The sequence below is a fragment of the Chiloscyllium plagiosum genome, unplaced genomic scaffold (genome assembly GCF_037043375.1).
Source record: "Chiloscyllium plagiosum isolate Xiang-an unplaced genomic scaffold, Cpla_swu_hap1 HiC_scaffold_28, whole genome shotgun sequence".
Classification (NCBI taxonomy): Eukaryota; Metazoa; Chordata; class Chondrichthyes; order Orectolobiformes; family Hemiscylliidae; genus Chiloscyllium; species Chiloscyllium plagiosum.
The window spans coordinates 1,287,640-1,300,522 of record NW_028270166.1 but is presented as its reverse complement, the minus strand read 5'-3'; the positions used below and the strand labels follow the sequence as shown (position 1 = coordinate 1,300,522).

The 12,883-nt window shown below is 42.8% G+C and overlaps 1 protein-coding gene across 4 annotated transcripts in view; it reads right to left on the bottom strand.

Annotated features, from left to right (window-relative positions):
* Positions 1 to 991: 991 nt before the first annotated feature.
* Positions 992 to 12,883, bottom strand: part of upf1 (UPF1 RNA helicase and ATPase) — a 68,290-nt gene continuing 56,398 nt past the window's right edge. For all 4 annotated transcript variants that reach the window (XM_087975867.1, XM_087975868.1, XM_043721560.2 and 1 more), the window contains exons 14-24: positions 11,612 to 11,755; positions 10,148 to 10,361; positions 9,264 to 9,381; positions 8,753 to 8,909; positions 8,410 to 8,552; positions 7,502 to 7,676; positions 6,324 to 6,405; positions 5,781 to 5,945; positions 5,049 to 5,269; positions 4,214 to 4,333; positions 992 to 3,820 (exon numbers count right to left, since the gene is read on the bottom strand). In XM_087975867.1, coding sequence (XP_087831993.1) covers positions 4,217 to 4,333; positions 5,049 to 5,269; positions 5,781 to 5,945; positions 6,324 to 6,405; positions 7,502 to 7,676; positions 8,410 to 8,552; positions 8,753 to 8,909; positions 9,264 to 9,381; positions 10,148 to 10,361; positions 11,612 to 11,755 — 1,536 coding nt within the window. In that variant the 3' untranslated portion in view covers positions 992 to 3,820; positions 4,214 to 4,216. The remainder of the gene's footprint in view (positions 3,821 to 4,213; positions 4,334 to 5,048; positions 5,270 to 5,780; positions 5,946 to 6,323; positions 6,406 to 7,501; positions 7,677 to 8,409; positions 8,553 to 8,752; positions 8,910 to 9,263; positions 9,382 to 10,147; positions 10,362 to 11,611; positions 11,756 to 12,883) is intronic.

Sequence of the window (12,883 nt, the reverse complement as noted above, 5' to 3'; positions counted from 1 at the left end):
AAAATACCATGCATTGGATAAACCGGCAGGAAACATGAGCACCAATTAGCTAGATTTGGACCCCATTTACCATTATATCCATGTTTGTTAATGGAGTTCCGGGTTGAATGCTGGGCCTCTCATTTCCATTTACCAAGCCCTCAAACAACTGGAAATGATATCACCCACCACAACAAACCAAAACACACAATAGCAGTTCATGGATGTTACCAAGCATGGTGACGAAACATCTGAAAACCAACCCACCAGCTCAGCAAGCAAATGGACAACCAACAGCAAGAAACCTTTCCCCACAGTACAGCGGTCAACAATCAAGTACAGATGTGAGGTAAAGGGCAGGAGGTTTAGAGAGGATTTGAGGAAAAAATGTTCTTCACTAGTGGTGGGGGATTTCTAGAACGCTACCACTCTTAGGTAGAGGCAGGAACAATCAATACATTTTAGTATTTAGAATGAGCACTTGAAACAGAGCATAGCATACAAGGCTACAGGCCAAGTGGTGGGAAAACTGGGATTTGAATAGCTGGACATTTGCTGTCTGGGGCAGACATGATGAGCTGAAGACCCTCCTTCCATGCTATATAACCTCGACAAACAGAGTACAGATGTTAGGAGTTGGGTTTACAAGTTCTCTCCAATCACTTTGTAAATGGTAGGGTTGGGACTGGTTTTCAGAAAAACAAAATGCTGGAGAAACTGCACTGATGCTGCAAAACCTGCTGTTTCTTCAGATCTCCAACATCTGCAGTACATTTATTGTAATTTTTGTGTTCCTATTCTCACTTCAGGCTGGTCAGTTGGACAATATAAAAAGGACATTTTATATATTTTCAATATCAAGTGTAACATTATTCCAGTTGAATGCTTCTGTCTGTTTCAGTTTCTCTACTGGGTAAACAGCTTTGGAACATAGGCTGGTAGAAGACTAAAAGAGTGGAGATTAAAGATGGAGCACATTGAGACATAACAAGAATTTAAAACTGACCAAGGGTTATGCAGAGCTAATTTTATTAATGGTTCATGTTACAGACAAATCGGTTTAAAATAAAACAATTTAGACAGATTGGGAAAAATACATTTCCACATAACAGATGCAGAACCAGCACCAGGATCGTCATGGATTTAAAAATCTGAATTTCCTCTTCCTGCTACACAAAGTAAAACAAAGCACAAAGCGTAAGTCAACCAGTGGAGGGGGGGTGGTGAATGAAGGTGATCTCCAATGGATTATATCTTTTACAGAGGACTCACAGCCAAAAAGGATGAACTACCATAAACAAATGCAACTATGAACTTCTAACAATTCTGCCAGGAAGCCAAAACAAAAAAAAAACAAAGTTTCATAAAAGGAGAAGCCCCTTCAGCCTGATCCCGTGCCCGAAAACATCTCGACCACTTGACAGGAGGGCCTACAGAGTTCACACCTGCCCCAAGTCCACAACAGCTGCCTGTCAGACCGCTGGCCACCAGTAGGATTGGCATTTGCTGAATAAAGAGACTATTGCATGGAGGAAGCACAGTTGCTCAAAGGCATACATTATATGTACAGCCATGAGAGAGACAACAGGCTAACCCAGTGTTCCTCAGCAACACAGCCCAAATCTTTAAATCAATCCGATTGTTACTGTAGAATTAATGAATGGGATTGACATTAGCAAAGAGAGATTGGGCAGTGAAAGAGTGAAGCTGTAAGTGGAACAAGCATGTTCCCTGTGCATCCTTTGTACCTTCAAGCAAAACAGACTCTATTCAAGGGTGAGATGTTTTAAAAGTGAGTCAATAGTTGAAAGTCAGGTCCCTGCAGTGACATTCACCTTGCACGCAAATACTGTGCCTTTTGTTTTAGTTGAATTTCTGGACAGATGCAAGGATTTTCCAATATTCTGTAATGGGCAACACATTGAGTTGGCTGCCAGGTCTTTTAGAGAAGCTGTGTTTGTATTGCAGCTAGTTGGATTTGCCGTACTCTACCTGGTAGTCAGAATTTTATCACTTCATGTGGAAATGACAGACTTCATAAACCAGAGAAGATAAGATTCTCTCTGTACAACAGAAACTGCAATACATAGTATTACAGACAAAGCCCTTCTGCATTCATTCTAGATTAAAACCCCAGCTTTTATTATTTGGTGTTCAAGACTGTAGCCCTGAACTTTAACATGAATGCAGGAGACAATTGTCCAAGCTTACTGTTTGCTTCTTGATGATGGCAAGTTCTTTAAAAAACTGCTTAGGTTTTCTAAAAAAGTTTTAGTTAGGTTAGGGGATGGGCTGGGGCCAAACAGAAACCCTGCCACTGTCCACACAATACTAATCTTTGCACTGACATAACTAAATGCACAAACTGTTCTAAATGTACTTGTTTTAAAGAATTAAGTAATAAATGCAAATGACAAATTAATGGAACAAATTAAGATTCATACTTAAAAAGTTTCACTCTGATTTCTGGTTAACCCATTACCAAGTGATTCCTTACGATGTTTAGACAAGAATTTAACAGTTGCCCAGACAATTCATGTATTCTTGCTTCCCTTAGTTTGATCAGAGCAGCATGCTGAGCCCAAAGCCAGCCCGTCACTGCATTGTGAAAACATTTTGTAACCCTTCCGTCACTGGATACTTCACTAAAGCTCTCATCATCAATGTGAACACTGCTTGCCCAAAGACAGAATGCTGCAGTCACTCGCCTGCCTTACTGGATTCATTGTGGGCTAGGGTGATTCTAAAGCAGGGACCAGCTACTCTGCTGCAATCCCTTTGCTGATCTCATCACTCTCTGAAAGCTAGATGCTAAAACAAACTATTTGAAAGCAGATCATCTCAAAACAGAATACAAGGGGGAAAACCATCCACAATCAGCTGATTACGCTGGGTTTAAAAACCTCTTCCTTGGACTAACCAATGATCTGACTGATTGTTCTTGCCTGAGGACCAGTGGCCAACATCAGCTTTTCCCGTAGTTCTGTGCATTTCTAATAAATTTAAAACTTGCAAAAAGAAAACTGAGCAGAATTCTCCCACAGTCCAGTGCTGGGATCTGACAGACAGTCCACAGTTAACCCTTCACGAACCCCAACTTGGAACACGCATTAAAACCAGTTACTGCAGAAGATTTGAGAAAGCAACATGAAACAATAGCACTGGGCAGAAAGCCTGAATCTTGAGATCAACTCACGACTTTGAAGTGAATGAAGGGGTGGAGGCACAAGGCAGCTCTGTGTCAACTGGGTTTTGCCAGAAATTAATCTTTGCTTCTCGACGGTCTAACTGCTGAAATTTACAGTATAATCGCTAATTGTAGCGTCCAGAGCACAACTGAGAGATAACATTCCCTTTTATTCCCAAAACCAAGAAGGTCTCCCACGTTCTCCAGGAAACGGGTGGTCCGGATGTAGCAGGTAACTGTTAGTTTAGCACGAGCCCCTCCTCTCTCCCTTGTTTGATGAGCTGGGAGCAGGGTCTCAGCAGCTTGTGGTTTCTTTCCAAGGGCGAGTTGCGTGGTAACAGCAATAGAGTTTAGTAGATGTGTGAAACCAGGCCTGGCCTGGCTGACAAGGCACACAAGTGCCCTCTATTTCTTCGTTCCTCCAGTCAATCTCCTCGTCTCAATCTGCTAGCAGTGGTCTTTCTCTCTCCTCCTCCTTTCTCCTTTTTCTCTTCTCTTCCTCCCGTTTGGTTGGTTTTTCTCTCTCCTGTTGCTCTCTCACAGTTGATGCCTCGGTAGTCGCAGTGGAAACAGGTATCCATTTTTGTTTTTATTCCCCAGATTGAATTACTGTTGAACTAAGCTTGGCTCAAGCCTAGCTCTCCTCTCCTTAACCTGGACAAACAAGGGGGCATGTCAAACATCCAACAAAGAAAAAGACACTTAATTCCCGCTTTTACCCTTCTGAAAGTAGAAAAATTGCTGTAAAATGTTAATTACAAAAAACAGGTAGAATTGACCAGATGACACCCCCCCCTCCCCCAACCTGCTACCTTCACTACCCTCCTCTCCCTTAGCCCCTAGGACTTCACCCCGCCTGTTCCGACCACCACCCTCTCCCTGTACTGCTCTGCTCCCAATCGCCCCACAACCCTCAAATCCCCAAACCCCTCACTTCTGGATCAGACGGAGTTAGCCACAAATGAAACGTGTTGATGAATACCCCTCTGCTCTTGATGTCTGTAGCCACATTAACTAATCTGGTGAATGAGTGAGAAACTTGCTCACATTCTAGTACTGTGACAGCCCAGTCACCCCATGTTGATATGCACGTTCACCCTGGTAAGTGGAATCCTGCGACAAGGCCACGTCAATCTGCGACTTGAACTCATCGCCCAGGTAACTATCCTGAAATTAAAGAGAATGCATTCCAAAATCCAAAAAATTGTCAAAGCAGATGATAGAATTTTTTATTTAAAATAATCAGGTTTTGTATAGCACCCTTAACAGATAAAGGGGTGGGAAAGAGAGAGGTTCTGTAAGAGCGGAGTATTATAAGGGAGGAAATGGATTGTTAATATCCAGAGACCCAGTTCTGGGGACCCAGTTCAATTCCCACCATGGCAGATGGTGGAATTTGAAATAAAAGAATGAGCCCACTGATGACCATGAAGCCATCGCCAATTATTGGAAAAACGTATTTCGTTCACTAATGTCCTTCAGGGAAGGAAATGTGCTATCCCCAACTGGTCTGGTCTATGTGACTCCGGACCCAGAGCAATGTGGTTTATTCTTAACAACCCTCTGAGTAATAAATACTGGCCTGGCCAGTGATGTCTACATCCCACGAATTAATGAATGAAGTAGTTTAAAAAAAGGGTTTGAGGAACAGATGGGTGGAGGGAGAGGCACAGCTAGGCAACAGTACACTGGGGTGAAAGTAGTCAGACTCTATGGCAGAGGGGGACAAATCAAACCTCAACTTTGGAATGAGGTTGCAGTTCTCAAAAACCTTAGTGCATGAGCAAAGCAAATAACTCCCGTTAACTCAACAGCACGTGATTCTTCTTGTATAATTCCAGAAAAATGGACAGGTGCAAGACTGAGCAGTACAACGATTTACCTGAGAGAGTTCTGGCTGAGAAAGGCCAGGCTGGCTCATTTGTGAAGGCTGGCTCATTGAGATGTAGCCCTGGGTCAGAGGCCCTTGAGAGAATGGCTGAGACACCACATCCTGACTGGCTTGGCTGTTTGGCAGATTTGACTGGCTGTTCAGCTGGTTCCCCATGCCACGGTTTCGTTGGCGAGCCCCACGGCCCACTTTTCCTTTTGCAATTCCACGACCTTGAAAAGAAGAAACTTGCTTTGAACCTGCCTGGCTGTGACCCAAACGCTCCTGCACCTGAGCTTCAAAGAAACAGCAGGATCGGATGCTTTGCCAGCACTGCAGAACCCCACTGTACAAAATAAAGACACTGAAGGTTCAGCATTCTGAATGTAAAACCACATACAACTATGCACTGACCTGGGACAGGGCTGACAAGTGCCACAAGTACCCAAGAAACTAACTAGACACCAGCAGGCCAAGCAGCAAATGCTTCACGTTTCCCTTCCAAGGTGAATTAGGAAGGAGGGATCATTAAAATTCATTACTTAATGTGACAGGAAGCACTGGACACTATCAATTTATAAAATTTGAAAATTAAACTCTTCAAGAGGTCTCTAACTTCATGACAGTCACTTCTGTATAAAATATCAATACCCTTACAATCTGAGTGTCCATAATAGTTCCAGCATCCTGCCCTGGGACATCTCACAAGCCTACATTCAGATATATCTATGCCTCAGTGCTCACCTGCTGCTGGTCCATTTGCTTGTCCAAAGTACCCAGGAGGCGGCATTGGGGGCATCATCAGATTAAAGGGAATGGGAATATTCATTGCAGCAACATGACTGGGGCTGGCTCCAATCATCCCAATCTGGTCATGGGTTTGAAAGTACATGTTGGATGGACGACCGGCTAAAGAGAAAAATAGTGCAAGTATTAGGAGAAAAAAAGTGATTGAGGAGCCCAACTGTCACCAGGCACAACATTATACTGGAACATGGCGTAGACTGGTTTAACATGCTGGTTGTGGACAACACAGTAACCATTTTCATGTAAGGTTGGGGGATGCATTTGAGTTCGTTGCATTAGGTATTAATTCCATCATAGCTCCTTAATAATGTTCACAGCAGCAAGAGAAGAATTTCAATATCTGTGGAACCAGATGACAACACAGCATCACAACTGATTTAAGACAACAAGCCTAATGAAATGTAGGGCACGAGCTGATGGAACATCCTCTACTGGGTTAAACTGTTTAAAATTTAAAACGGAGATCAAATACAATCTTACCCTGCCCACTCCTGTCATATACAGAGCCTGGGATAATAGCTTCTCGAGCATCATACATAGCTGTCGTCATGAACCGGGCTCCCTAGAACACAACAATATTACACAGCTCAGTGCTATCAATAAAAAAACATTTTGAATACTGAACACCAGTCAATTAGCTGAAAGCCCAACAAAACTATAAAGCTGCAATGGAAACAGTGCAGTAGAATTAAGTAAAAGCATACTATAATCTAGTTTAAGCATTGTAATTTTTGTAAAAATCCATCAGGCTCACTAGTATTCCCTAGGGAAAAATAAAATCTGCTCTCTTACATCGTTTGGCCGACAGACGATTCCTTGCTAACACACTGCATCCCACGTAACAAAAGAAATTAATGCTATGCAGACACACTAAAACACAGCCCTTTCACACAGGAGTGGAGGTTAATGTAGCAAACTCAAGCTATCATTTAGCAGACAGGGAAGAGTACGCCAGTAGTAAGTGGCCAGCTTCCCACTGAGATCTCAGGCCAGGCATCAGAATACTTTACAAGATAATTTAGAACCACCCCTACTAAAAGGGCCACTTGTGAAAATGGCTCACCAATCCTCCACCTCTACTTTTCTAACTTCAATCCAAGAAAGGAATGTATGTTAAACCATGTATTGCACCAGGAGTCTGGCATGAAACATTAAATGTATATTCTTGTTTTATTCATTTTTGGGACGAGTGTCACTGGCTGAGTCAATTACTGCTCATCCCTAGTTCTTCTTTAGAAAGTAGGTGAGCTGCTTTCTTGAACTGCTGCAGTTCATGTGCTGTAGGTAGATCGGCAACGCCCTTAGAGAAATTCCAGGACTTTGACCCACTGACACTAAAGGAATGGTGATAGGTTTCCAAGTCAGGATGGTGAGTGGCTTGGAGGACAACTTGCACATGGTGGTGTTTCTATTGTAAAGGTAGGGAGGAACCTCAGCCAAGCAAGCTGCACTGAAATAAATTAATTACTGTTCACTGTCACATATTTGCAAAACGTGGGGATATCCAGAACATTGCTGACCTGCATACAACAATCAAGCTAACTTTAGCTTCAATTACAGTTTCATCAACAGGGAACCAGATAACCAACTATAAATCTATTCTGAGCAATCAGCAAGTTGGAATCAGCAGTTAAACACAAGCTGGATAGTTTGCTCACCGGATTGATGGTGTTGACAAGTTTCCGTGGTTTGCTGAACTGCATTAGACTCTCGCGGAGATTATTCAGTGGTCCCTCCACCAGCACTTTCTGTTCTTTGTAATAATTCAGCAGGTGATTCCACAGTGGCTGTTTGGATAAAGCCTTTGGATTTCCCACAATAATCACACCATATCTGCAAAGCAAAATTGATACATCGACTTCCAGCTTGAATCAAAAAGGAATGTCCAATGACCTAACAGCCCAATTCAACAAATTCAAGCCAAATCATTCAAGCCTAACCATCCAATACTGTCCTGCAGACATGGGTGCGAAAATGTAGGAGACAGAAGTAGTCAAACAAGGAATAGTAGCTTGAGTGTATATACTTCTCCAAACGCGAATCCTGAAAATTTGAACTCCAGCTGTTTGTACGACTAATTAGTTCCAGTTTCACCAGCCACAGGACACGGCTATACGCGCAAACCATCAATTCACGTTTTCTAAGCAGAGCAGAAGAGGCAACTTGCTGGTGGTTATGCAGGGGTTTGATTGAAGGTAAAGAATAAAAAGGAGAAGGAGCAGGGCAAAGAAACAGATATACAAAGTGATAAGCATCTTGACCTTTACAAAGTATAGAACTGGCATAAATACTGTGCAGTGAAGCAAATTAGGAATAGTACCACCAGTAATAGTGAACATTTACAATTTGAAACCATGCTACAAAGCCACAGTTGTGCACAAACCTTACTCTCAAATAGTCATCTCAGAAGAGATTCACTCAGGATCAAGGACTAATATGCACCACCAGGGACTTGAGATACAGTAGGATAACATTTTGGACCTGATCTTGCACCATCCTCCAATCTAACTCTTCACTTTGTCTGTACCATCTCCCTCCCTGACTCTTTTGTATCCCTCCTGCTCACCTCGCTCTTGTGAGGGCCACATTCAATCGCCGGGGATCATTGAGAAATCCAATGCCTTGATGCTCATTGGCTCGGACACACGATAGGATGATGAAGTCCTTCTCTCGGCCTTGGAACGCATCAACACTGGCAATTTCTACCTCCTGAATCATGAGCACAAACAAGAACTTTACATCATCCAACCATCTAATTGTCACACATTAGTCATTCTTCATTAGAAAACACCAAAATACAACAACTGTACTGCTGTAATTATTGTTACTGTCTCAGAAAAGCACAACCAGAGAAAACAACAAATTCTCGACAGTTCACTTAGAAAGCATCAAGATATTTATAATGCTACCTGATAGAGTTTGGTGTGAAGGGAACCACTGAACTGCATGTACTGCACCAGGTAGGATCGCTGCCCCTCATATGGTGTGATGATGCCGATTTGATCTGGCTTGGCACCTGCCTTCAGCAGTTTGGTGGTGATCTTCTCTACATTGGCTGCCTCAGTTCTGAAATTGGAGTAAGGTTCAATTTCACTTCAACAAACATTATAAAATCTGGTGATTTTAACAAACTGCTTTCCACAATAATCTCACCCAACTTTAGGTTAAAACAATCTTACTACACACAAAACTGGCTGCTGCACTTTTGACAGTGATTCACAGATCATGAAGTGAGACACTGAGAATGTGCACGATCTGAAAAATAAAAGATCCCTCACACCTCTGCCAAAAAGCCAAGGAATGACAACTTGCTTCATGATTGGAGAATTATCCTGAACAATGTTTGATTAAAAATATACATTATGTTTCTAAGTTGCTTCAGAGCTCGATAGGATAAGGATCTGTTAACCACGTACATACCTATTGAGGTAGGAGGTCCCCGAGCTAGCAATTTCCTCCTGGCCCTGGGTTACATAGAAGAACATTGGCTTGTCTGGCTGTGGCCACTGGAAGTCAAAGCCTTTCTTAATGCGATCCGCTGCAAAATCAAAAAACCATAAGAATAATGCTAGGTTCATCCTCTTGCCTCATCCATACACTCACCCAGCAAGCCTTTTACTTGCCGCTTGCACTGACGATTGTTCTTCCAACCTTCTGTTAAATCTCCCATTGCAGCACTAAGGCATTTAAGCACCCCCCAAGTAAAATTATTTGCAATCCAGTTAGGTTGCTAAACTTGCTGACAAAACGAGGTGACAGGGATCAAATTGCAGAATTACTAACTATATTGTTGATGAAGAACAAAATGTTTTTGGAGCTTTAATCTAATTCACTAATGTAGAAAGATATAGTTGGGTTTACTTAGAAATAAAAATGATGTCAAACACACTACATTCTGAGGATGTACTGTGTCTACTTTTAGGTGATTTATTTTATTTTGGGAAATAGGGCTTCTGCTCTCAGCAGTTTCTCTACCACCAGTCACAATGACATTGGAATGGCATACTGAACCAACATTCAAGCAAGTGGGGAAAGAAAGCAGATCCACTAGAATTACAACGAGGGAAGGGGATCCCCACAAATAGTCACACTCATAGGGACCCCAAAATCAAATTCCCAAAAAACATCAGCCCATTTAATATGACTGTAGGAAACATTGGCTGATGCACAAGAGAAGCAACAGAATCTTAACAAATCTTAGGTACAAGAAACTTAATTGCCTGAAGCACATAGGTTTAGAGACCTGTTTATAGAAGAGGATTTAAGCAGAAATGTGCAAATTATCCCACTTCTAATGTACGTACCTGCTGTGACACCATTTTGCAGTGAGCCCTCATAGAAGATATTGGATGGAAAGGCACTGAGAGCTGGATGCATCCGGTATTGAACCTGCAGACGAATTGGTCGGATCCCCAGAACAACCAGACGCTCAAAAAGCGACTGAGACAGACCAGCTTTAGCAGCTTTCTTACACATAACCACTGGACCAAGCTGGCAATGGTCACCCACCAGGATCAGCTGTAAGAGAAAGACAGTACACAGCTCCAGTTCACTGTGATAATCAAACAGCTGCTAGCCTCGTTCTCATGTCGAAATCAAAAGGAAAACTTTAAAATAATGCTGAGTACAAACCATGAAGTTAGCTCCTCTCACATACAAATGGGATGAAACCCTCTCTCTCCTCCCTCACTGTAGGGTTCTCAATGAACATCACGTGGCATTGTCAAAATGTACAACCAACAAGTCCATCCCATTTTTTTTTAAGAAAAAACATCTTTAACCAGATTAACCCCAATCCAGTTTATATAGCAAATTGCAATGGAGAAGTCCACACATCTTTTTACGAATCACAATTTCCTGCCTTCAAGGACTTTAGTAAACCAGATGAGATTTTGACAATCGACAATGGGCTCACGGTCATCATTCCAAATACAGAGGAACCTCAATTATCCGAATACCAATTATCCAAAAATTGGCTTATCAAAAGGAGACCTCAAGGTCCCGATAGAAACATTTTCCCTGTAGCTCTATACAGGCATATACCCTAAACCCCGTCCCTAGATAATCTCTCCAACATTGTCCTGTACAGGGCAAAGGTGGAATCTGTTAAAAAGTTGTGTGTGGGGCTGTGGCTGCGTGTATGTGCTATTTGGAGACTTACCCCACAAAGGCAGCAACAGTCTTGTTGTTTGTGTCCAGTTCAGCTGCCCCGGAGAGGGGGCGGGAGTGGACGGGGTTGGGGGGGGCAGTTGGGGAAGGGGCGGTGTTGGACAGGGTTGGGGGTGGAGCAGTGTTGCACAGGGTAGGGAGTGATGGGGACGGTGTTGAGGGTGGGGGCTCACACGCTATGTGCTGCTGCAGTCTCCTGAATGGGGAGCAGACTTTAAAAACTGTGAGCCCCAGAGGAAAGGCATTTAATCGATTAACCGAATAGTTGATTATCCAAAAGAAAAAAAGTGGCCTCCCATCACGTTCGGATAATCGAGGTTCCCCTGTATTTAGTGATTTCAAATTGCATCATTTGCATGGTAAGATTTGAACCGTGGCCCAGGGAACATTACCAGGGTCTCTGGATTAATAGTCCAGCAACAATACCACGAGGCTATCATGTCACTGTGCCAACTGTAAATTAATCAGAATTTCAGATATCTGTACATTAGATCCACAAAATAAAAACAGCCCTTGTCTTCAGAATATAAAGCCAAGTACATCATTTGCAACAGCCTTAGCCCCAGCACCTGGAATGTGTGCAACTGCATTTGACATACCTGCTTTGCTCCCAGCACTACAGGGACCATACATTCAGGCTCTGTGGCCTGTGTGCTCTCGTCAATGAGAATGGAACGGAACTGCATCTTAGCCAGGCGTGGGTCACCAGCTCCGACGCAAGTACAGCAAATAACATCTGCATTCTGAAACAGACAGACAAGAACTCAGTCAAAACTCAAAAAGAAGCCTTTCAGACATAACTACAGCAATATTCAACCTCATCGAAAATACCTCAGTCCAGCATATCCCTCACCCTCTCATTACCAAAGATGGAGAACCAACCCTGATTCAAAAGGAAGGAGGAGAGTATGCCGGCAAAAGTACTAGATATGCTTAAATAGAAAGCAACAATCTGATGAAGCTACCATGGACTATCTGGATGGTAAACAGCAGAAGAGCAAGTGATTGGCAGAGCCAAGTGATCCCACAATCAACACATCATTTCAAATATTTGCAGACCTCCAACATGGACAACTAAAGTAACAGAAGGTGGAGCTTCCAAAATAATCTCCATCCTCAGCAATGGGGAGTACAGCACATCAGTGCAATAGGCAGGACTAAAGCATGTGTTTCAGTCTTCAGCCACAGCGTTGAATGAATGATTAATTGCCGCCTCCTCCCATGGGGTCCACAATATCACAGAAGCTAATCTTCAACCAAATCGATTCATTTCAGGTAATACTGAGAAATATCCAAAGGAACCAGATACTATGGAGCCGATGGGCTCTGATAACATTCTGGCAATAGTACTCAAGATTCGTGCTCTAGAACCAGCTGTGTACCCAGCCAAGCTGTTGTAGCACAGTTACAACACTGGCATCTAACCAGCAATGTGCAAAACTGCCCAAGGTTGTCAAGTCTACACAAAAAAAAAGACAAATCCAACCTGGTCACCAGCTATCGTGATGAAAAGTGTCACTAATACTATCAATCATGAATAATCTATTCAGTGCTACTCCATTTGGGTTGCAGCAGTTCACTCAGCATTCATCACAGATTTGGTCCAAATACAGGCAGCGCTGAATTTCAGAGCAGAGGTGAAAAGGATTGCTCCAAACAGCAAGGCAGCATTTGAACACGAGTGGCATCAAGGTGCACGCAGCAAAATTCAAATCAAGGGGAATTAGAGGAAATTTCTCTGCTTGTTGAAGTCATAGCTAGCATTAAGGAAGATGGTTGTGTTGAATGGAGGTCAGTCATCTCAACTCCAGGACATTGCTGCTGGAGTTCCTCAGGGTAGTGTCCTTAACCCAACCATCTTCAGCTGCTCT